This window comes from Rhipicephalus microplus, chromosome 9, assembly GCF_043290135.1.
Source record: "Rhipicephalus microplus isolate Deutch F79 chromosome 9, USDA_Rmic, whole genome shotgun sequence".
Taxonomy (NCBI): Eukaryota; Metazoa; Arthropoda; class Arachnida; order Ixodida; family Ixodidae; genus Rhipicephalus; species Rhipicephalus microplus.
Window position 1 is genome coordinate 28,718,472 of NC_134708.1, and position 22,197 is coordinate 28,740,668.

A 22,197-nucleotide genomic window follows, 5' to 3' on the forward strand; every position below is an offset into this window, starting at 1 on the left:
GTAGTCCCTTAAAATACTCATAGTCCCTTAAATAGTACTCATAGTCCCTTAAATAGGGCATGGTAGACCCTTAAAAATACTCATAGTTGAAAGGTAAACCAGAAAGCTATTCAAACACTTTCTCATAGCAAGTAGAGTTGGCAAAGGCGAGTCGCTGAAATACTAGTCACTTTGATCTTAAAAAACAGTTTGACGCGTGAAAATTACTACTGTTCCAAATTTGTTGTACCTTTAGTTTTGTGTCTGAAGGTAAGTAGCGGTTTATAAAATTTTCATGGGCATCTTCCATTCATATTGTGTGATGGGGGTGCGATGTAGTAATGTCGACAACTTGGCTACCATCTTGGCTGAATGATAGCTAATGTTAACTTCTGTTGGCTAGCTGGATAATACCGGCTAACATAAGGCATGCATAAGGCAGGCATTGTTATAGGAGCATGAAAGGAAGCATGATCTGTCACAGTTAAGAAGCTAAAGCATGCTGTTTGTCTCCATGCACGTGCTGGTCAGGTGGGAGAGGCAGGGGAAGGCGAGGCTCAGCGGTACTTTGACCACGCGCTCACCTTGCAAGACACCGTTCGCTTCTTGCGCCACAACGCCGCTATCACACCGGAGAGCGGGGCCCGGCCACCCGAGGACTCGTCGGCGTCAGCGGCGGGCCACGGCCTGGGCCTTGACCTGGTGCGCTGCGAGAGCCTACAGAACCTGGACAAGGACACCTGCGCACGGCTGCTGAACAAGAACTACGCGTGAGTCGGGGATGTTGCTGTTGCCTCGTAGTGCTGCAAGGCAACACTGTGGCGCAGCGCTCACAGCACATCGGCTGCAGTGCTGCAGCCGACAGATAACTTTCGTTGCACATGGCTTACGCTCGTCTCCACTCACATTTTACACCCAGAGTCACAGCAATAAGGTGTGTCAATATTGTACTTATATCTATACGTATATAGCAGTCTAGAAACATCTTAGTGCTACTTTTATGCCAATGAAGGGCTTACTTGGAAATAAAATTGCATTTTAGGGATTCACATTGTGTTAGCACACTTCAGATTACCCATCTCAAGTAGAAACTTTCACGTCACTCTTGCTGTGCGCAACGTTGCCTGGCTTTACTTACTGCACACCCACCGACATTGGTAGCAGCAGAGCGAAAGCAGCGGAAGCCACAGTAGCAACAACGGCCAATGAACAAAATGTCCTGCCTAGGCCTCCGAGATGGCAGGCGTGCTTGGTTCAGTGGAGCTCTACTAGATGGCATGACCTGTCCAGTTTAACAAGGCGAAAATCGAGCTTTTGAACCGCTCACGCTATTCCCCGTAGTAACATCCGGCGGTTCTCTTTTGTGCGAATCAAGCAGAAATGAACAAGCAGTATTCTATTACATCTCTTGATGCACGGAAGGTTATTTATTTAGTGCAGCTTGTTCAATTACTAGTGAATAATTGTAGGAGGTGACTCTGACGTCATTGGGATCATTTTGCGAATGTCCTATTCGTGGTGCATGTGTTCTCGTGCACTTACAGTAATTTCTTGGTAAGTTGGGCACTTCTGTGGATAAAATTGTCATTTCAGACGCCATACATTCAGCTTTCTCTTTGACATAAATTGGTATTTGACTTTAGTGTCCCTTTAATGTCACAAAACCTTGATGGCATGTGACCTTATGACCGTCCCCAATCGCAAAATGCTAGCTTCTTCTTAGTTTAGGCAAGCACTTCTGAATGATACCAAAATTGGTCGTAATTAACAATTTCTTCAATAAATATACAAATCATTTAGGCATTTGGAAATCAGTTTCACAATTTATCAGGTAAGAACCAGTAAATTGATTGTGTAAAAGTCACAAAAATCTGGCTGTCAGGGGTATTTTGAGCCATTTAGGGAAAGCTGTTGGGTGTTTTGTAAGCAAGTCAAGGCTGACAAGATGGTTAATCTGACAGAGCACCAGAGTGTGATGAGTGCCGAAAGTGGTCTCATGTTCCCCTCAGTCACATTGGCAGCTCAGTGGTGTCAATATTTCTTGCTGCTGAGTTTTGAGCGCATTTTTATTGGCTGCTCGCTACTTTGTCGTTTCAGGCTATTGGTGTCAATGGCACCGCTGAGCAACGAAGTGAGGCCAGTCACCAGCTGTTCACCTCCTCATTTGGGACCTGCTGTTCCCGAGGCAAGTTTCAACTTCGTTCCACAAACTTTAAAGTCTCTTGACAAACTTCACCTTTGTCCATGCTTATGATTTGCCTGAAAATAAATATAAGGCCGGGTCCCAGCAGGAATCGAGCCCCAGCATTCTGGGTGGCAACCAAGTGTTCTACCACAGTGCCAGGCCAGTTCTCGCCAGGTTCGAGATAGGTAGCAATGCACTCGAAGTTGTAAAAGAGTACGTCTGCGTAGGAGAGGTGGGAACCACGAGATTGAAGTAACCAGAAGGATAAGAAAGGGGTGGAGCACATTTGGCAAGCATTCTCAAATCGTGAATGGTGGATTGCCACTGTCCCTTAAGAGGAAGGTATATAACAGCTGCATCTTACCGGTACGTACACCCATGAAGCAGAAAACTGGGGGATTACAAAGATGGCGTAACTAAACTTGATGATGATGCACCGAGAAATGGAAAGAAAATTGATAGGTTTAATCCTAAGGGACAAGAAGAAAACATAGTGTATCAAGGAACAAACGGTTGTTAATAACGTCATAGCTAAAATTTAAAAGAAGAAATGGACATGGGCAGGGCACGTAGCCCGGAGGCAGGATAACAGCTGGTCATTAAGGATCTCAGACTGGATTCCAAGAAAAGGCAAGTGGTTGAAGGAGAGACAGAAACTTAGGTGGGCAGATGAGATGAAGAAGTTTGCAGGTATGAAGTGGCGGCAGCAAACACGGGACCGAGTTGACTGGCGGAACGTGGGAGAGGCCTTTGTCCTGCAGTGGGCATAGTTAGTCAGGCTGATGATGATGAAATATAAGGCCGCAATTATTTTTGAGACTGGTGACACCAATATTTCTGTGTGTATTGGTGTTCCACTTGCTTTTGTGACAGCGCAGTTTTGTTTATCGAAGTTCAAAAGTAACGGCAGTGCCCATACATATTGTCACATATCTTGGGAGTGTGTTCCTTAAAATTGGTTCAACCCTGAAAATTCATTCGAAACAGATATGCCTTGTGAACTCACTGGCTACAGTTTGTCAATGTGACATGTGCCATAACGTTATTAATACTAAACGCAATCTGCTGAATATAGACAAATAACTGCATGTTAGTTACCATCATTTGAATGATAATAGATCTCCATCATACTTGACAGTTTGCTCATGGTTTCCTCAGAAACTTCTTGTTTAAGTGAGAGAGAGAAACGTTTTGTTACATGAAGACTGAAAGGTCAACTTCACCTATGAGTCTACTCTGGGAATGGTGAATGGGGAAGATAATATGGGGGACTATGATTAGATAAGAATGTGCATATATCCAAGTTCATTGCGTTGTGGCTGCTCCAAAGTCATGCAAATAGTCCCATAGCTCGAAAGAAGGCCATGCTTACCCCTAAAACCATATCTGCGTGGTTTACATCAGCCCAAAAAACTTACACAAGTTTAATTGATAACGGACACATGCAAAATGTCTGTTCAAGTGCTTCTGCAACTTGACACTGATTGTAATTGCTGTAATGTGTGCATAATGCTTTGTGAATACAATGCTAGGAAGAATCCAGAAACGTGCCACATGTATTTTTATAGTAGTATGTGATGCATCATTTTCCTGGTCCTTCGTTGTCAGGAGCTCTCACTGGTCTGTCGCTTTGTCAGCTATGTCTGAAGTGGGATTATAACCAAATTATGGAGGACAAGTGCTTGCCATTGGAGTCTGGAACATGCAGTACTAAAGGTCATTACAGTAGACTCTTTGTGAAGGAAATCACTTGATCAGAATTTCTGCTTCAACAAAATGACTGCCTATATAATGATAAGCTCTGTGTTGGGTTCTGCACCTCTTCACATCTCTGAGCACATGGAACCCATGTTGATTGGACCATATTTTCCCCGGTACTTTCAAGTTCCGTTTAATGATATTGCTCCGTTCCTTTCCTTAAGTTTTGTTATTGCCCCATTACACTATGTTCAGGACAAACTGTGCCTACGGTGTTAGAGGAGCTTCAAGGCTGTATTCGCATCTAGAGCATCTTCTCTGTCGTAGATGCTTCCGAAATGAATTCGGCGACCGTTTTTGGTGGGTTCTTGATCAGCTTGGTGAAGAGTTCTTGCTTGACTCCTCGCATGAGCAGACCGACCTTCTTCTCCTCGGACGTGTCGTGGTCAGCGTGGTGGAAGAGTTTAATCATATTTTTCGTAAATAGTGCCGCATTTTCATTTGACATCTGCATAGGGGTTTTGAGGAGAGCTGCGACCTTCTTTTTGCGGACCACACTTGCGAAAGGGGTAAGGAACCTGGTGCAAAAGATGGTCGCCGAATTCATTTCGGGAGTATCTATGATAGAGAAGACGCTCGAGATGCGGACACGACAATGCAGCCTCGAAGCTTCTCGAACACCGTAGAGGCGGTTTGCACTGAACATAGTGTAACAGGGCGATAACAAAACTTGAGGAAAGGAACGTGGCAATATTGTGCTGTATATGATTTGCGTTGTAACCTAGTTTTTTTACCCGGGTTCAGGAGTGGTTAATGAAAGCGTGCGTGTGCCACAGGTGAACTCTGCCTGGTTCAAGCTGTTCATCTACGTGCTGGCTGGCCACGGTCCTCCGTCCCTCTTGGTTTCTAAAGGAACACGGTTACGAATGCTGCCCAGTATCTTCGAGGTGCTTGCTGGTTTCTGAATGACATACATATCGTGCACATTCATTTTCATTCTGCACCCACTTAACAGCTTTAGAAAAGGGAAAAAGGCAACCAGCCGTTTGTAGCATGAAGTCACAAGTAAATCCATATGGATTTCTTGGAAAGAAAAGCCTCTTAGTTTCTGAAAGATTCGTACTGGTCGGGGGTTCGAACACCGAACCAACGCCACCAACCGCTCCCCGCTGGTGGCACTTCTACTACCCCTGAGCCGTTGGTGGCGCTTCTAATACTCCTGTTTGTTGTTCGTTTGCTATTCTGGAGCCTTTACGAGTGAAAAAATGCGGATGCTGTAATGAACTGTTCCCAAATAACATGACTCGTTTGTTAACTTAGGCAGAAAGCTGTGGAAAATATTCGTTGCGTTTAAACATTTATCGTATAGTGGTTCAAAAACTTCTTGAAGCTGTAGACTGGCGTGGTGTAAGGCAGCCTACGAATTGGCAGGTGTGTGCTGCTGTGTCCACATCCATCAAGTCAGGAGTTCGAGTCGGTCAAAGATGCGAGCATGTGGTACAAGTTTTGGAATTACTAGTCATGGATTTATAGATTTATCTGCTAGAGTAGACAGCAAAATATAATTGATGGTAGTACAGACTAAGGACATGGGCAAAAGAAGATACATTCAAGACAACGCAGTGCTAACTTTCAACAACAGTTAATCACTCACTGATCCTGCTAGTATACATACTCTCACAACCTCATACATCACGTGTGCATAGCTATCACAACCCTACATTGTGTAAACTGTTTTTGAAAATTAGCGCGGTGTTGTCTTGAATGTGCCTTCTTTTCTCCATGTCCTTAGTCTGTGCTACCGTCAATTATAATTCTACTATAACAACAAATCTAAATCTCCACCCTCGTCGGCAGTTAGCATCAGTGCAATTGTTGATATGCAGGCTTTTAAATTTTTAATCAGTGAGACCATCAACATTGCAAAAAAATTTTTCAGGCATGTTTATTCTTTTATATTGTTCCGCAGTTTGTTGTTGTGGGTGCAGGTTATGTGCAGGGGCAGGTTATTAGCAAGAAAATATGGTATCATAATGTGTATACAGAACCAGACTCCATTTTAGACACAGTGTTGCTACCAATTCTTGGATAGGTTGAACTGTTCAGGTTTAGATGCTCAGTTTTTTTCACTCTCGTGTTCCTTTTGCCGCCGCGGTGCGCTCTTTCAGGAGTACGACAAGCTGCTGGTCACAACGTGGGGTCACGGCCCGGGGACGGTTCCGACGTCGAATGCCCTCATCACTCTCAACGATGCACTCACGCATTCCGCTGTGCTCATTCAGGTGTGGACGCATGGTGTGATAATTTTTCATATTACAGCTTTTCATTCAGTACCACCGGGGCTTCTTATTGTTAAAGCATCAGCCTACGTGCTATTATGCTTAGTAGACACGAAAAAGAAAAAGCTAAGAGATTGCTGCAGAAATAAGCAAGTTTCATAAATTCGTACATGACGTGCACTGCTACATCTGCTATGTTTACCAGACACATATAAGTGTTTGCAAAGAACATTGCACTAACCCGTATTCAGAAATGCTTCTTGACTTGAAGTTAACTTGAAATTGCCTTCAATGCAGCACGTTTGAAATGCGTCTGCACGTTTGTGCTACCTTGGCACCGTCCAAAAGACAGTGCGTTTGAAACGCATTTGTGCTGCATTGAAGTCGGTGGCAAGTCAGGTTCAAGTCAAGCAGCATTTATGAATATGGGGGTTATTGTTACTTCTGTTTCATTGTCTTTTGATTTGTGTATGTTACTTTATTAACATGATACTTTTTTTTACTGTCTTCTCTTATTGAAATAGTGGGAGTGCATTGCACTAAAATAAATAGCCATAAAATGCATAACTTAAGATTGGAACTCAAAAGTATCAAGAAAGATGAGGGTGCAGTGTAGAAAAAAAGAAGCAGTTTTTCCGGTTATCAGTGAGCAACGATGGGAAAGTTCTGCCATGTTCATTCCCAGCATTTGGGTATTGCAATTTCTATGCCATATATATAACCATCAATCGCTAGTTAAATGATTGTATTGCTTGAACCTTGTGCAAATTTTCTTGCTTTCAGGCCCAGGGTGTGCCTAATGGGCAAGTCAACATTCCATTTCCATTTGATAACCAAGAAAGCAGTAAAGGTGGGTGGCATACACAAGTAATGGCTTCTTGAGATCGAAAGCAGCTTTTAAGAAAATGGTGGTTTGAATCGAAAGTGAACTCACAAATGCATATACAGGGATGGAACAGGGTGCACGGGTTTTGGAGCAGCCCTGCGAGCAGGCAGAAGTGCCTTTTGTAGCAGACTTGGAGTAGCCAGAAGGGCCTTTTCGAGCAACTTTACAGCATTCAGAGCTCTTGTAAAGCAAAATTTGTCCAATGCTGTATTTTTCAAACACAGTTATATTGTACTTTATTGTTGCAATAGGAATTACATGAGCACTCTCAACTGGTTTTTGGCCCCAGCCGTCATGTCCCATGTAAAGTTAAAATTGATAACCTACCCCTAAGCGTTGTATGTTCTATCCACGGGTATAAGTGCACAAGCGGGGGCGACAAACGCTTTTGAAGAAGTGATCAAACGAGCAAGTTCATCTCCGTTGCTTGGAGTGCACGTGCGATGACATCCCCTCACTCTTGAGTCCTCCTGTCTAAACAGAGACATTTTGAAAGCACATGAAAAGATGTGAGGGAGAGGGGGTCGCTCGAGCAGCAAATGCGAAGTTTGCTTCTAAGGGCGTGGTCAGGATCGCTAGCACGCACACTGGCTTGGCAGCCATCAGCAGGCAGCCCTCATATACGTCTACGTGTTGCACTCTCATCACAATGAGGCTGTGCGGAAAGTGCTGCTCTCCCTGAAGTGGCTGTATTTTCATGCACTAGCGTTTTGTAGTGTTACGTGAGATCGGATCCAAAGGAGTTTACTGCCAGCCTCACATGGTGTAACATTACAATTCGTAGCTGTCACATTCATTGCTTCACCCTTGCAGTTCAACTGTAATTTCTTTAGTTATGTACAGCTGGCCATTTTATTTAAAGCCTGTAGTGTACTTGTATCCTGAAGGAGTACGGGCACTACTGCGGGGTCGGCCTTAGCGAGCCACCGGGCCGCATTCACCATCACTTCGCGTGACTATTGCTGCTGCACACATGTGTTTGGACAGCAAAGGCACCGAACGCAGCGTGGCAGGTACTGCTGTCAAACAACTCACAACACTGTATTGCCTGCGGCAACACCAAAAACACTGTACAGCGCCCGCTGAACAAGGCAACTGTAAAACAAAATAGGCTTATCCACAACACGGGCGAACTCATCCAAGCTAGCTCCAAGAAAAAGGCTCACGGCTACACGTTGCTTGAAAATGGTCCCTCGCAACTATGCTGCGTGCTCTCAAGATTAGTGACGACAGGGCCCGATTGCTCAAGCGAGAACATACTCTGCTCACGTTGGCTTCGAGAGGTATCGATTGGCATAGTATAACCACGCGCAAACACACTGCACTGCTCTTCGGCATAGCGTTCGGAAGGGGTAATGAAAGGTAAGCGTTCGCCCTGGGCTCAAGGCACTGTTGGCAAACTCATCCAGCTCCAAGAACAAAGGAGCCAACGGACTGGAGAGAAAGGCATGCCCATCCTTCGCTGCCCAAAGAGCTCTCTCACTGGGCGAGCTGCCAGGTTGCTAGGTGAGAAGGGCCACTGTCACTCCCACTCTCCCTGCACAGGCGGACCGTGGACGAGGGGAGAGTCATGTTAGGACATGTGGACGGCAAAAAAAGGCGAAAAAGCTTGCGCAATAGTGACAGCCTAGCCTCAATCTCTACAAACCTGAACGTGCGAGCACCAACTGCCGAGCCGATAAGTGCCGTATAACAAAGCACAGCGGCCAAATAATACAAGCATGCACTCGACGAGCAGTCCTGTGCAGCTGTCTTTCCAATATCGCGTAACTCTAAAGAACATTAGTGTAAGAGAATATGGCCGCACCATGGAAAGACACTCTTTTTGCAGGCTCTTCGCGTTGAGAGCACAGTACATAGAAGCGTTCACGAACCATTTGCGCTGATGCCTGCCATAATGACGCATGTGCATAGCGAGTGCAACCGTGTTATTAGAATTAAAGTTCACAGCTGCTGCTGGAGTGGTTACTGCCTTTACGAAACCTAAAACAACCGTTTCAGCACCGTTGATGGGCACGGGGCTTGAATGGCTGTCGCACCTGGTGGCCGAATTCGGGTGCTGCAGTGCAGTGCGGCGCCAATAAATACGTTTGGCAGAACAGAGCTGATGTGGAGCAGGATGGGGCAGGTAAACAAGCTTGGCGCATAATGGCGCAGCTGTCCCACCATTGTATATATCATGTCAATATTCTAGCCTGGCTCGAGCACCTCGGGCCTTTTACTCGAACAATGTATGCAGGAATTGGGTTGGTGCTATGTGCTGCTAAACCATGAAAAAAAAAAAAGAAGGATTTGTGCATATATCAGGCGTCTCACAAAAACCGGTGTAATGAACACAGGCAGTGCTGTTATAGGCACCGTACTTCAGTTGTACACAGGATGGGACTGACGTAAAACCATGTGCATTAGTAAACCATGTTAAAGGATCAGATCATTTTTCTGTCTGGCCCAGGCGATGTGCTCGCGGCGTCTCCGCAGGCGTGCTAATGTGTGTGCATGCAGAGCAATAAGGTATTAGATGTAAAGTCAAGCAAAACTCGTGAATTTCTTTGCTTATATGTATCAGCACATATCCTTGTGACCAACACCTGATGCACAACCAATGTAGGTTTATGTCGTATGAAACTTCAACAGCGCACTCGTACATTTCACTGTGCTCTTTTACATATGCACACATGCAAGTGTAAAGCGTGATGAAATTTCAGATTATGACAAGAGAGATGGCCCTTTATGTGTGCCAACATCTTCTGTATGTGCCAGCCGCATATAAGTTTCTGCGTGGTGCAGGTAACAAGCTCGTCAACCATCCAGCCCTACAGCGGCTCTCTGAAGAGCTCCAACTTGGATGTTCGTGCGGCTACGTCACACTCATGCGGATACGAGCGCGGGAACCGGCTGGCATAGACGTGCCACCCAACGATGACGCAGACGAGGGAGACGATGAGCATCTTGAGGATTGGACGCTGCTCGACTGCTGCTATGGCATTCCACTCTTCGACAACGCACTCAACAAAGATGTCTGTGCCAAGATCCTTGAGCACAGACTGTGTTCCAAAGACAAGTATGTCTCAGCTGCATCCTATTGTAGCCGGCGCTTTTATAGGTTGGCAATAGTGACACTACACTCGAACCTCGGTATCGTGAGCCTGGGTGTAACGAAGTACCGGGTGTAACGAAGTAAATGAAAAGTAGTTTTGCAATAGACGTGGTGTTTGGAAGAAACCTTAATAACGAATTTTCGGATATAACAAACCTAATTTCGTGTAATATGTAATTTTGTTTTAATGAGGTTTGAGTGTATGTACATCTTGTACTGGAAGATGCATTTCAAATTTAGTTTTAGTGGAGAAAGGCCCATCTTACAGTATAAAATTTTTAACATGCACGCTGGTTTTCTGTAGTTTGGCGTCACTCATGGGCTGTGCTTGAGCCACCTGAGGGAAGTTCATTTGAACAATTACCTTTAAGTATAAAAAGAAAAACAAGAACAACAAAACTTTATTTTGAGGGAAGGGGTAGAAAAGAGGTACGGAGGAACATGTTGGTTGGGGCCCCAAGTCCAGGGCCCCACTGGCTTGCGCCGCTCGCCTAACATGCTTCAGAAGTGCTAATTACACTGCTCGGTTCGAGCTGGCAAGTTGTGCCTCCCACTGCTTCGAACTTCTTACAAGGGTTATTGCCTGAAAGAAGATTTCAATTTATCTGGCTTTCCGTCACACTCCCGAGAGATGTGATATAATGTTGGCGAACTGCCGCACCATGAAGAACCGTCATGGTATAACGTCGGATATACTTTGCTGAGCCGCGATAAATTTGAAAAGACCCCCGTCAGCACCTCACGTAGATCCATGGCGTCTTCCCCTTCCAGTGATTAGGGGCCTGCATTTTTGTCAAGTGCTCTGCTTGTAAGCGAGAATGTCTTGTGGGGTCAGTAAGACTTTTTGTGATTCTGATGCAACACCACAGTGAGCGCTCAGTACACTCGAACCTTTATATTACGAATTATCGGTTTAACGAAGTAAGTGACCAATACATTTGCCATGGATACAGTGTTACAAATAATCATTTATAACAAATTTTCGGGTGTTTCAAATTTTTGTGGCAGATATGAGTTTGCTATAACGAGGTCTGAGTGTACAATTATTCCCACATGAAAAACGGTAATGCAGCCTGTAATAATTGCATGAAGGTTTCATTAGTGAAATTTATATGCTTTGGGTGTAGTTGTGATCTTTTTTTTCTTGCTTGTTTTAGTGTGCTGTATAACGTTACGCAGGCCTCAGTTAGTGGTTGAATGTGAGTGCTTTATGTCGTCCTGTATTTGTATATTAGGAGTGTATGTTTCGAAATCTCAAAGAGTCCACATTTTTCGAACCTTTGGGAACTCATCCAAATTCAACAAGTTGTGTATAAGTAGTATATTAGAAATGTTTAAATCTAAATGCTCTGATTTTATATTTGCTTTGAACTCATACATTTCCAAGTTATATTTAGCTGTAAAACATACCATGCTTCAGCCACCTGTCCTGCCAAACTTGAACTAGTGTGTCTACAGAAGCGGCAAGGCAGATGGCTTTTTGTTGACTCTTTCTTAGCTAAGACTTCATACAACCCCTCTTCTATTTTACGCAGCCTGAAGCAACTTACCAGGTCAAATCGGCGGCTGGCATTACGACTTCTTGACTTTATCTCAGACTACGAGGTGAGTATGTCAATGATCCGTTGTTTCAGTAATAATTGTTTCAATCATTTATTCATTGCACACCAGCTGCGGGTGAGTATGGATTTTTTTGGGATGACGACCTAGTAGGTCAGTCAAGACGAGCGTCACTTGAAATCTCACTTAAAATATTGAGTATGCAAATTAGGAGAGCGGCACCTAATAGCTGCGAGCTTTAGTACTGCATATGTAAGAACGCTGCGTTTTGCATAGAGTGTGTGCACTGCAGTAGTTGTAAGAAATATAGAGTAACGAATGATGTAATCATCTGCAAACAGCGGTATCTTTGAAGAAACATTACTGCGTGCACATATTCCTTTATTTTTGAGGTGATTGTGTTTCACTCACAAAAACCACCCTGGTGTAGGCCCTGTCGCAGCGTTTGAGCAACTTCTTGATCACTTTAATCTATTCCGATAAGACTGCACGTACGACTAAAGTAGCAGTTTGTTTTTGTGCTAACACGGGCAACGTTCATTCACTGTTCACTCACAACGCACTCCGCTGACAGATTACCGATCACTGACTGTGATCTCTGCTATCACTGTACAGCGTGCATTGCTTTTACTTTGAGTTGCTTAGCTTTCTGGGTACAGGTTTTCCAGATAGAGATTAGTCTCTACTAGAGTGACTGCCGCCTTCTTTGCTGTCACTACTATTTGAGAATATTACTGGGTATATCGTTAGTGCAAGTTAATTAAATGTGTGTTCGTTTGCTGCTGTTAATGAGGCAGTTGAAGCAATCCTCCTTGTGAAGTAGCTAATTGCCATCTTTTGTCTTGCAGGCAGACCCCTTGGTGCTGAATACAGATACGTTGCCCCTTCCTACGCAAAACCTCCTTTTTCATGATGGAACGTTGAGTGTGTGGGACGAATGTTGACGCGACGGCAAGATGTGGTCGTCGAGTAAACACGATTGTGTTAGACAACTGTGTGCTAGATATTTTATTTTAAAGCAACTGAAAGATCAATGAGAAAGGCTGCTTTCAGTCTCAACACTAAGATTACATGAATTGTATTCCTGCGAAATCCAAGTTTGTTGCAAACAATTTTAGACTATGATGCAACAGAAGGGTGTCACTTAAAGGAGCAGCAACAAAATTTCAAGTTCGAGGTGTGGCCTTCATTTGATAGCTTAGCATGAGTAAGTATTTTGAGCGAAGTATGAATTGCATATGTTGTCTGGAAGTTATTTTATTTAGAGGGCAAACTGCGTACAAAGGCTCAATGGGGCATTCAGCACCTTACGACATCAACTGTACTACGACTTGTTCATAAAGTCCCCAGGCCACACCCCAAGCGCTGAGTGACGATGCGCTAGTCACGATAACGTTGACTATCTCATTATTGTGATGCTGACTTACGGCATCGCCTGGCAATGGCTTCACTTCCTTTGTCTTGCTTGGTTTGCGTGTATTCGTGCTAATGTCTACACAGAATCGAAACACCAGGCCTGCACGTTTCATGTTACATTTAAATTTGCAAGCAGTGAACACTGGAATTGAGATGTGCAGTAACTCAGCAGGTGCTACGACATACTGTTTATACATACTGTAGGTGCGAACAGAATAGCAGCCTGTCAAAGTGCAGCTGCACAGAATGAAGCATGTAGAGAAATATCATTGCAAACAAGTAACACACACACAGAATTCATTTGCGTGAAAGTGACATACGATACATGCCAGCATGGCCCACGCGTGCGTCTCCAGGTGCCTCCTCATTGCTGCTCAGACCTCCATTAGTTCCAGAATCATAGCTTTGCAGAGGCTCGAAGTGAAAATGATGTACGATGTGGCAAATACAACAGTTCTATATTTCTCAGTATTTTTTTTGTCACTAGTAAACAGTGATGATAGCCGTGATGACGGTGGTGGTGACGAAAACGTGGCTACATATGCATGCCTAGCAGGTGAAATGTCTGCTGGAAACTTGCGTCTCCGTTTTGTGTGACCACGTGATCAGATGGAGGCACTTTTGTAGCACGATTATGGGAGGCGACTGCGTGGCAGCACTGCTAATTGGCGGGCTTTGCACTCATCTTGAATCGTGCTGAATACAGGTCATACTGATCATGATTACGAATGGTACTAATTTGCTCCTTTGTTGCATTATCAGTAGGGAAATGTTACTAGGGGGTTAATTATTATACGTGAACACAGAAAGCAGGACACGCATAAAGTTGATGTCACTGCTCCTTTAATATTACACCGTTAGGCTTACTAACCTTTTACTATTATTGAGTACACTGAATTGCATGTGTAGGGAACATGTCTGAATTACTATTACTTCTTAACTTCCAGTTGTATCAAAGTTTTCTGGGAGTACTATAAAAGCTTTGCTTATGCTAGCAACGACAGTGCATGTTTTAATCAAAAAGATCAAATCATCCACAAGGAAATATAATTCTATAAATATAATATCTGTAATACGTATAATTCGCATTTGAAATATATATAATTCGCATTTGAAGAAAGAAAAAAGGGGCTCAGTGTAAGTGTAAAAGGAAAGACCATATGCAAGCGACGCCCCGCCGCGGTGGTCTAGTGGCTAAGGTACTTGGCTGCTGACCCGCAGGTCGCGGGTTCGAATCCCGGCTGCATTTCCGATGGAAGCGGAAATGTTGTAGGCCCGTGTGCTCAGATTTGGATGCACGTTAAAGAACCCCAGGTGGTCGAAATTTCCGGAGCCCTCCACCACGGAGTCTCATAATTATATGGTGGTTTTGGGACGTTAAACCCTACATATCAATCATATGCAAGCGACATTGATGTGGCAATTTTATTTACAAACATGGCTTACTGGAATTTACATTCAACTTGACACTCATGACACTAATCATGTGGACGAGCGACACATCTCAAATGAGGTGTACGAGAAATGCTTGTGTAATAGCAATGCTACCTTGTTTGTTGTTTCATGCCTTAAATATTTTGGCAGTTGCTTCTTATATACCCTGATAGATAGTGTCACTGCAACAGGAGTATCCATGATAGCTGAAGAGATCTTTACAGGTTTCATATGCTGAACCCACTGGCATCTGCCGACGAGGTTGGAGAGGCTAAAAGCACTTTGACTGGCGAATTGCAAGCCGCCAAGAAAATCTTAATTTTTGCATTGTTTCATAGATGGCAGGACAGTATTTTGCATTTGCCTTTTGCTTGGTATATCATATGCTATATGTATGTGAGGTATGAAGCGATGGTTGGTAGAAGCTGAGGAGGAAGAAGTTCAGAACAGAATAAACATGGGGTATGAGCCAGGCCACGTCTGCCATTCATCATAGCGTCACACGAGTCGACAGGATGAAGACCTCCCAGCCACTTCATCAGTGTCTCATCATCGACGCAGTTCTACACAAGACGCCCTACCATACATAGACTACGGAATTATCTCCTAGCCGCACACAGCAACCAGCACCATGACAGAACCATCGGCTGACCTCGACATCTCCAAGTACACCGGATCAGCGGACGACGGACCCGTACAGGACTGGTTCAACCTGTTCGAACTCCACGCTACCGCTGCATCTTGGTCGGAACGGGAGATGGTTACGAACTTCAGCGACTACGTCACCGGTGAGGCATTTAAATTTTACCTAATTCACATATTCGAGAATGACGAGTCATGGCAAAAAATCAAAGAGGGGATGATTACCCGTTTTAACGACTATGACCAAGACCTACTCATTGCCAACCATCTAGAGACAACCGCACACTATCGTCAATTCCTTAAGCAGTCCTCAATCATTCGAAAGCCCAGCGCGAATCGACAACTGCCTCAAGACGAAGTGGCACGTGAGTTTACTTACAGAAGGCGATGCGTATATTGGGAAAAACCTAACCGTCAAGCGCGCCTCCCTTCTGCGCGAAAGTCAGTATTACCGAAGTCATCGCTTCAGCATATGACCCGAGACGTTGCTCAACCACCTGATGCCCTTCACTCTTCGTCTCGCATACGTGGTCCACCACCTGGGTTTTCGTCACGCGGTTTTTCAAGCGCTCCTATCGCTCACCATTCGCCTCATAAGGACGCGGCGACCTCGGTAGACGACCTAACGCTTCACGAAAATACCCTGCCAAGCCATGCTCTTTCCGGACATGTTCATTCATCACCGTGCGGTGCACACACACTGGACAGTCGAAGCAAAGCAGAAGGCTCAGACGCATCGAACGTCGCAAGCTACCAGGTGCAAGAACCACTCGCAGTGAACTGCGAAGAAGCCCCTGAAGAGCTTCGTGTCGTTTCTGCGGCACCACAGATTTGCCAAAATCTGCAGTTAAAACCTAGTAATGCCATGTCACCTGTGGTATCCCCATACAGCGCTTACAGCTCCAAGAACCGAGAAAATGCAGAAGTAATACATACACCAAACCTCGCACGTAGCTGTCTGTCCGAAGCGTCCATACTGGAACACCTTACCGAAGTCTTTGAAGAGCATAATGATGGCACATTACCAACTATGCCCGATAAGCAAGACATCAGTTCACCATGCATCAGCTGTCTACAGGACGCGTCAAACCTCGAAGGAAATGAATGCCCGATTCCAGAAGGGGCGCCACTACAGCCATCTCCTGAGCAGCACCAGCAAAGCAAGCAAAACGAAGTTCACAAACTCAGAAAACAACGAGAGAGACTGCAACGAGGGCATCGGCGAACGCCAAATTCAATGGAAGCGCGTTCACCAGTTGAAGAACATCGAAAAATAGGATCTCCAAACCAACAAGACATCAGACACTTTCGGACAAAGAAAAGTCGCCAGAAACGCTCCCAGCGCCTGCCATTCCGCCGACTGCAACACCACAGAAAGCGCCGAGAAAGACGCGGAAGCACTGCTTGCAAACCACAAGCACTCAGGCACTCCATCACAGTCTGTTGAGAAGCACGCAAGCAAGAAGCATCAGGATTGCACCATTCACGGCGAAAAATACAACCGCGACGACATCCGAGCTGCCGATGCAACAAGGCGTTCCAACCTTGGCCAGCCCGAACAAGAGTTCTAGCAGTACTGTCAGTATCCACGTGTATCCCGCCCTGTCCGGAACGCAACAGTCAGCCTCACCCACCAGAGTTGTTATAGAGTTCACCGGACTGCTCCCTCGGGCTTGAAGATTTAAAGAGACTGTGGAACTCCGTCGGGACGTGATACTGCGAATTTGGACATTGTCTGTTTATTGGCTTCTTCAATTTTTTGTAGGTTATAAACGTTGCCATCTTTCGGGGGGAGGGGGAATCATGTGAGGTATGAAGCGATGGTTGGTAGAAGCTGAGGAGGAAGAAGTGCAGAACAGAACAAACATGGGGTATGAGCCAGGCCACGTCTGCCATTCATCATAGCGTCACACGTACATAGTTGTCCATGTTATTTAGTTGTTTGCAAGTCTTTTTTTTTCTTTAGCGATAATGGGTGCACTATCCCAGCTTTTTGAAAACATGGCATCACGGGAGAAACTTGGTGTCGAGGCCTCACCGTTGCGCTTACAAGCTGCAGAATGGGCTCATTTTCCTCATCACATCCTGGCAAACGCAAACAAAGTCAAGCAGATTGCATGAAGTCCTTGCTTAGTTTGTGAAGCACAGGGCAGAAAGTTCGAAAGCCGATGGGAGTGTGAAAAATGTGAAGTTACTCCTCACGTGCCCATGTGCTTTAAACTTTTTCATGTGCAAATCAAACTGAAGCACCTGATGCAGTCAAGCATTGTTAAGCGAATAAAACAAAGTTTGTTATTCTATGATGTTTGTTGAGGATTTTATAGCGATTTAAGTGCACCGACCCATGCCACCGGTAGGCGTGAAAAGTTTCCGGCTGAATACCAGGCGGGAACAACTGCGACAGTGCGGAACCCAATACCCATTGGCTTCCGCACTGTCGCACTAACACACACTTGGACCTTCTGACACTACTACCCCTGCCCTCCATGTCCAGAAACACCCACACGTGTTCGGCTCCCTGAACAAAATACACAAAAGATCAAAATCAGTAGCAGTTTTATTGACTCTCTGGATACTGCTACCATAGGCGTAGGCCTACGTGCCATTGTAGCATGGTTTAGAGACGTCGCTGCTTTAGGCATACCCTTTAGCATATATGGCTGCTATCTTTCGCTTTAAAATATTTTTGTAGTCATTACGTCCAAGCAGCAGCTCATCAACTCTGAGTCACCTGAAGTTACAGCAGTTACCTACTAAACACTTTGCAATCACTGAAGTTAATTGTGGTGGTCTGCACGTACCACTGCAAGGAGGAGAATGGTGTGGCAGTGCCTAGTTCGAATCAACACCCTTGGGAACACGAAGAAATAAAATGCTACCTATTCAACTGCACAGCTTGTAGCCTATAGTATGTGAAACACACATATGTGAAATCTTTGCATATGCTCTGCGATGCACACTGTGGAGACGATAAGTGTTGCACAAAGCTGTCAGCTAGAGCCAGGTAAGTAATTGGGGTCCAGATAGTTGTAATCCGCACCCGTAAAGCTCATGTAGTCCCGGTCATGGAATGTTGAGCTGTCCTGTGCGACACGAATGGCCTCTAAGTGATGGTCCTCTTTGTGAGTCGCCGTCTCGTGCATGCAATCAACGCAGTCGCTGCAAAAGTCGATCGAGGCATTTGCGGGGCAGTCGGTGCAGTGCCAACGGGTTCCCACAATAGGCTCGCATTCGCACCTGTCGCATCGGAAACCCACGTGCTGTGCGAGTCCTGTCCGTTTAACCCGCTCTTCCCGGGCCTTCTGCAGAGCTATGAGTTCCTGGTACTCCGGAGATTCTTTCACGGCCGCATCGACCTGAACATCATCCTCATCATCGTTCTCTACACGTGCTGCTTCTGACTTGTCCTGGCTTCCGTTCGTTGTTTCCAAGTAACTCCACGATGAAACGCTGGACTCGTCGTCCGCTTCGGACATGAACACCGGGGGTCTGCGTGACGCAAAGAACGTGGAGTGCGAGAACATGTAACTCGATGATCCCTGGGGGCCGTGACGGTGGTGGCCCCTTCGGGAACTTGTCTTGCGTGGCGGAATGACGGTCCGTAACTTGCCGGGAACTGGCAAGCCTGCCTTGGCCAGCTTGATGAAGTACTTCTGGACCCGACTGGCCACCTGAGTCGGCGTGCGATTTCCTAGGGCGTACGCGATCTTCTCCCACCGCCGACTCTCCACTTCCTCTGGCGGAAACTTGATGAGCAGGTCCTCGAGCTGCTTCTGCTCTTCTGCGGTCCACAGCTGGTTGAACGTCGCAGGCTTGCTCTCGTTGAAGACGCGTCCCCGGATGAGGATGCTTCCGCCTTGCCCTTGGCTATTGGACGACTGCGCATTTCTCTGCTCGGCCTTGGCCGCGTGCCTCGTGAGCTGACGTTTTTTCTCGATGCCTCGTTGGATGCCCGTGAGGCTGTACTGGCTCCAATCAATGTTCGGCAGCGGAGCAACCAGTTGAGGAAGAGGAATGCCGAGGTCCTCCTTCTTTTGGAGCCTTTCGACGAATCTGATTGGATCGGCCAGGGCGTTTTCGCGGACTTCAATTAGTTTCTCGATGTCCTGTATGACCTGGGGCATAAAACAAAAATCAAGGCACAACCGAGTTGAGAATTTTAAAAAAAAATGCTTGGGCAAATCGGTTCATGCTTAAAACTAAATAGCGCAACAAAGACGAAACACACAGAAAGACGCACAGATGCAGCGTGGTATCTTGCGCTTTCAACTGTTAAATATTTCTTGAGTATTGATTGTAATCACGTGAAAGCGTACAAACGCCCACATATTATATGATGCACACAACTTCTTTTAACGTCCATGCTTTCATTCATAATTCACCTCATTTCCCACTCTCTTGTAAAGGTAACAAACGAGTGATCAACGTTTAGGTATGGGTTGTGTATATGAAATACTAAATTTGCGCATTCCCTCTTGCGAAAACTCGGTCAAATACACCGCGAGGTCTTGCTGAAAGGGCGATTTCTAACATTCCTAATTAAACTCTTTCATGAAGTCGGACAACCACTTCCAGTTTATACGACGCGCGAAATATTTCCAGTCATTAAAACTACCAATTTCGTTTGTAGGCGGTGCCGCTTGGCTTAGGTGGACACTGGCTTTCTGGTACAACAAGGCAAGTCTGGTACCGTGTGTGCGAGATAGAAACGGCACTTGGTCGCACACGCAAGCACAGTTTGGCAGCGTTCAGGCTGCCATTTCATGTTCAATTACTGTGCTGACACTTGGCATACGACTATGCGCCAGAGGAAAATGGATTACCGTGCAAGCTCGGCAAAAAAAAAAAAAACTCCTTTAGTTGCGTGCTAACGAAGTGTCCTCACCTGCACCCTCTGCGCTTCGAGCACTGCAAGCGTCTTGAGCGTGTTCCGATAGTCCACACTGCCTCGCAGAGCCAAGTGGTCCGATTCGAAAAAGAACTCGCCGATTTCATCGGGGTCCTCGATCTCTTGGGTTCCAGCTACGCCCATGTCCGACAGCCACAGTGGTTCCATCGCTTCGGACGCTGCCTGCGACGAAGAATCGCCGTTGTTCGAGTCGTTCGCGCCACATTCGGCGCTGGAAGTCGACGGCAGCGGCTGCTTTTCGGAGCCGACTTCCATCGCCGTGCCGTCAGAGAACGAGCAACGGTAGCTTTTTGAAGAACAAGACTCCCGAGTCCAACGGGGAGCGTACGACGACGCAACCCTTGAACACCTGGAAAGTAATTGAGCCACTCTGTTTGACAAGAACGCGGCATCAAAACTCGTGCCGGTCGCGCAGCGAGCAGATCATGTCAACACGCTTCAAACACCGAAAACGAAACTGACCGCAGTGACACACCGGCGACACAACGCTACAAGCGCAAATCTTCAGAAAAAGGCAGCCATGACTTAATGCCTCTTATATATGTAATAATGCTTTAATTTTATACATCTAAATAAAACGTAAACTATTTTAACTTACTTTTTTGTGAAAACAATGTAAAGTGTGAAATTTTAAAATTACAAGATTTTAATATAGTAGCTTAACAGCGGCCTCTGCACAACTTAAACATTTTGTTTTACTTTGGTGGGTTATAGTCAAGTCTGTGTTCCGACATGTGCGCGTGCGCGCGTTTTCAGTTTATGACAATCGCGAGTGGAACGCGCGTGATCAGTTCCGCGTAGCTTATGGTGTGAATTTGCACGTGTTGCGGGACGCGCCTACATCCTAGTAAACTCGTTGACCCTCTTGGACGTGCCACGATAGTTCCATGAAAACGGACTGCCGGGAAGAAAACTAGCTGGCAAGCTTGATGGTCCGTCGACATGGTACCCGGGCGGCGCGTTCCGCATGACGGCTGTTCACGAGTCCTCTGCAGCGATCAGTACGTCATGCCCGACTTGTCAACTCTCAGGGACATGCACCTCGCGGCGCTCCTCTTCCTAAGTCGCGCGGCGAAGCCCTACGACGCCACGACGGTGCTAGCCGGCATTGAAGAACACCTCGATGACACCGCGCGCCTGACCATGCTGGGACCGTACGACTGCGACCACATCTGGTTGCTCAGGTTCGCGGACGCCGAAGCCCGCGACAAAGTCGTCAGCGCGCCGGACATCGAATGCGGTGGTCACCCGGCCTACTGCGTCGAACCACAGCCCGAACATTCGCTACACCGGGGACGCTGCGTCGCTGGAGGCCTGGGTGCGTCGATCTTCCCGGTGTAACGAATAGCCTCCTGCCGGCGTGACTTGCTTTTATTTATTCCCATCTGCTTTCGCGAACGAAAATGGGCGATGGGGTCGCCCACAGAACGTGTCTTTGGCCTTCGACTCCATTTGTTGATTAAATCGCCTTCGCGCAACCAACCACTAGCCTCCCGGTTAGCCCATCTGGGAGAGCAACCACCTCCAGAGAGGCGTCGGTCCTGCATTTGAACCCTGGACTGTGTCAAACTGATTGTCTAGGAGCTTTTCTTAGAAGACAGAGGAAATTTCTTGGTAGCTTCGTGCCACAAATTGGTGTAGGGCGATTTTTCTTTGCATGAATAATTTGTTTTTCACCACAGTAGTTTGGTAAGACTGCTATGATTGACCCTATATATGCAGATAATGATTGTTTTATGATGCTTTATTGACCTCATTCAGATTCTATCATGTCTTGGTATGATCAGACTTTTAACTGGCTCTGCTTGTTTGTCACTAATATGCAAATTTATGACTGAATTGTTTAGGTATAGTACTTACAGCTGGCTATGCATACTACTTATTTATGCATACTACTTGCAGGCTGGCTGTGTGGTGCAAGTCATCTGGACTACTGGCTCAAAATACTAGATGTGTCATTTCCTCCCGAAAACACCAAGTGTCTGCTTTCAAGATCTTATAGCTGGTATGGAAGTGACTTCACACCATTATTGTGAACTCGAACACCTCTCATATTGTCACAATGTCAAAACAGCGTGTGGTGCATTGTGTGTATTACAGAATTTATGTCTT

At 45.9% G+C, this 22,197-nt stretch overlaps 3 protein-coding genes across 4 annotated transcripts in view; 2 read left to right on the forward strand and 1 right to left on the reverse strand.

Annotated features, from left to right (window-relative positions):
- LOC119163652 (protein FAM91A1) overlaps positions 1-12,676 on the forward strand; it is a 32,633-nt gene extending 19,957 nt beyond the window's left edge. For both annotated transcript variants that reach the window (XM_037415695.2, XM_037415696.2), the window contains 8 exons: positions 511-749; positions 2,077-2,164; positions 4,699-4,809; positions 6,031-6,144; positions 6,925-6,991; positions 9,815-10,088; positions 11,660-11,729; positions 12,533-12,676. In XM_037415695.2, the coding sequence (XP_037271592.2) occupies positions 511-749; positions 2,077-2,164; positions 4,699-4,809; positions 6,031-6,144; positions 6,925-6,991; positions 9,815-10,088; positions 11,660-11,729; positions 12,533-12,628 (1,059 nt within the window). In that variant the 3' untranslated portion in view covers positions 12,629-12,676. The remainder of the gene's footprint in view (positions 1-510; positions 750-2,076; positions 2,165-4,698; positions 4,810-6,030; positions 6,145-6,924; positions 6,992-9,814; positions 10,089-11,659; positions 11,730-12,532) is intronic.
- Positions 12,677-17,715: 5,039 nt separating this feature from the next.
- Atac1 (Ada2a-containing complex component 1) lies at positions 17,716-20,542 on the reverse strand. The gene is made up of 2 exons (XM_037415701.2): positions 20,062-20,542; positions 17,716-19,291 (listed from the first exon to the last, which is right to left on the reverse strand). The coding sequence occupies exons 1-2, from the start codon at positions 20,338-20,340 to the stop codon at positions 18,167-18,169; spliced, it is 1,404 nt and encodes a 467-aa protein (XP_037271598.2). The 5' UTR covers positions 20,341-20,542; the 3' UTR covers positions 17,716-18,166.
- A 267-nt stretch (positions 20,543-20,809) lies between these two features.
- The window catches only part of LOC119164953 (uncharacterized), a 29,979-nt gene continuing 28,591 nt past the window's right edge, over positions 20,810-22,197 (forward strand). Inside the window, exons 1-2 of the mRNA XM_075873395.1 lie at positions 20,810-21,403; positions 21,988-22,090. Of these exons, the coding sequence (XP_075729510.1) occupies positions 21,028-21,403; positions 21,988-22,090 (479 nt within the window). The 5' untranslated portion in view covers positions 20,810-21,027. The remainder of the gene's footprint in view (positions 21,404-21,987; positions 22,091-22,197) is intronic.

What these genes read in the sequence shown, in the direction of transcription:
- Atac1 (XM_037415701.2), bottom strand. Translation starts at nt 20,340, where the DNA reads ATGGAAGTCGGCTCCGAAAAGCAGCCGCTGCCGTCGACTTCCAGCGCC. An exon ending in TCGAAGCGCAGAGGGTGCAG is followed by an intron (nt 19,292 to 20,061) that starts GTGAGGACACTT and finishes TTTATGCCCCAG; the next exon opens with GTCATACAGGACATCGAGAA.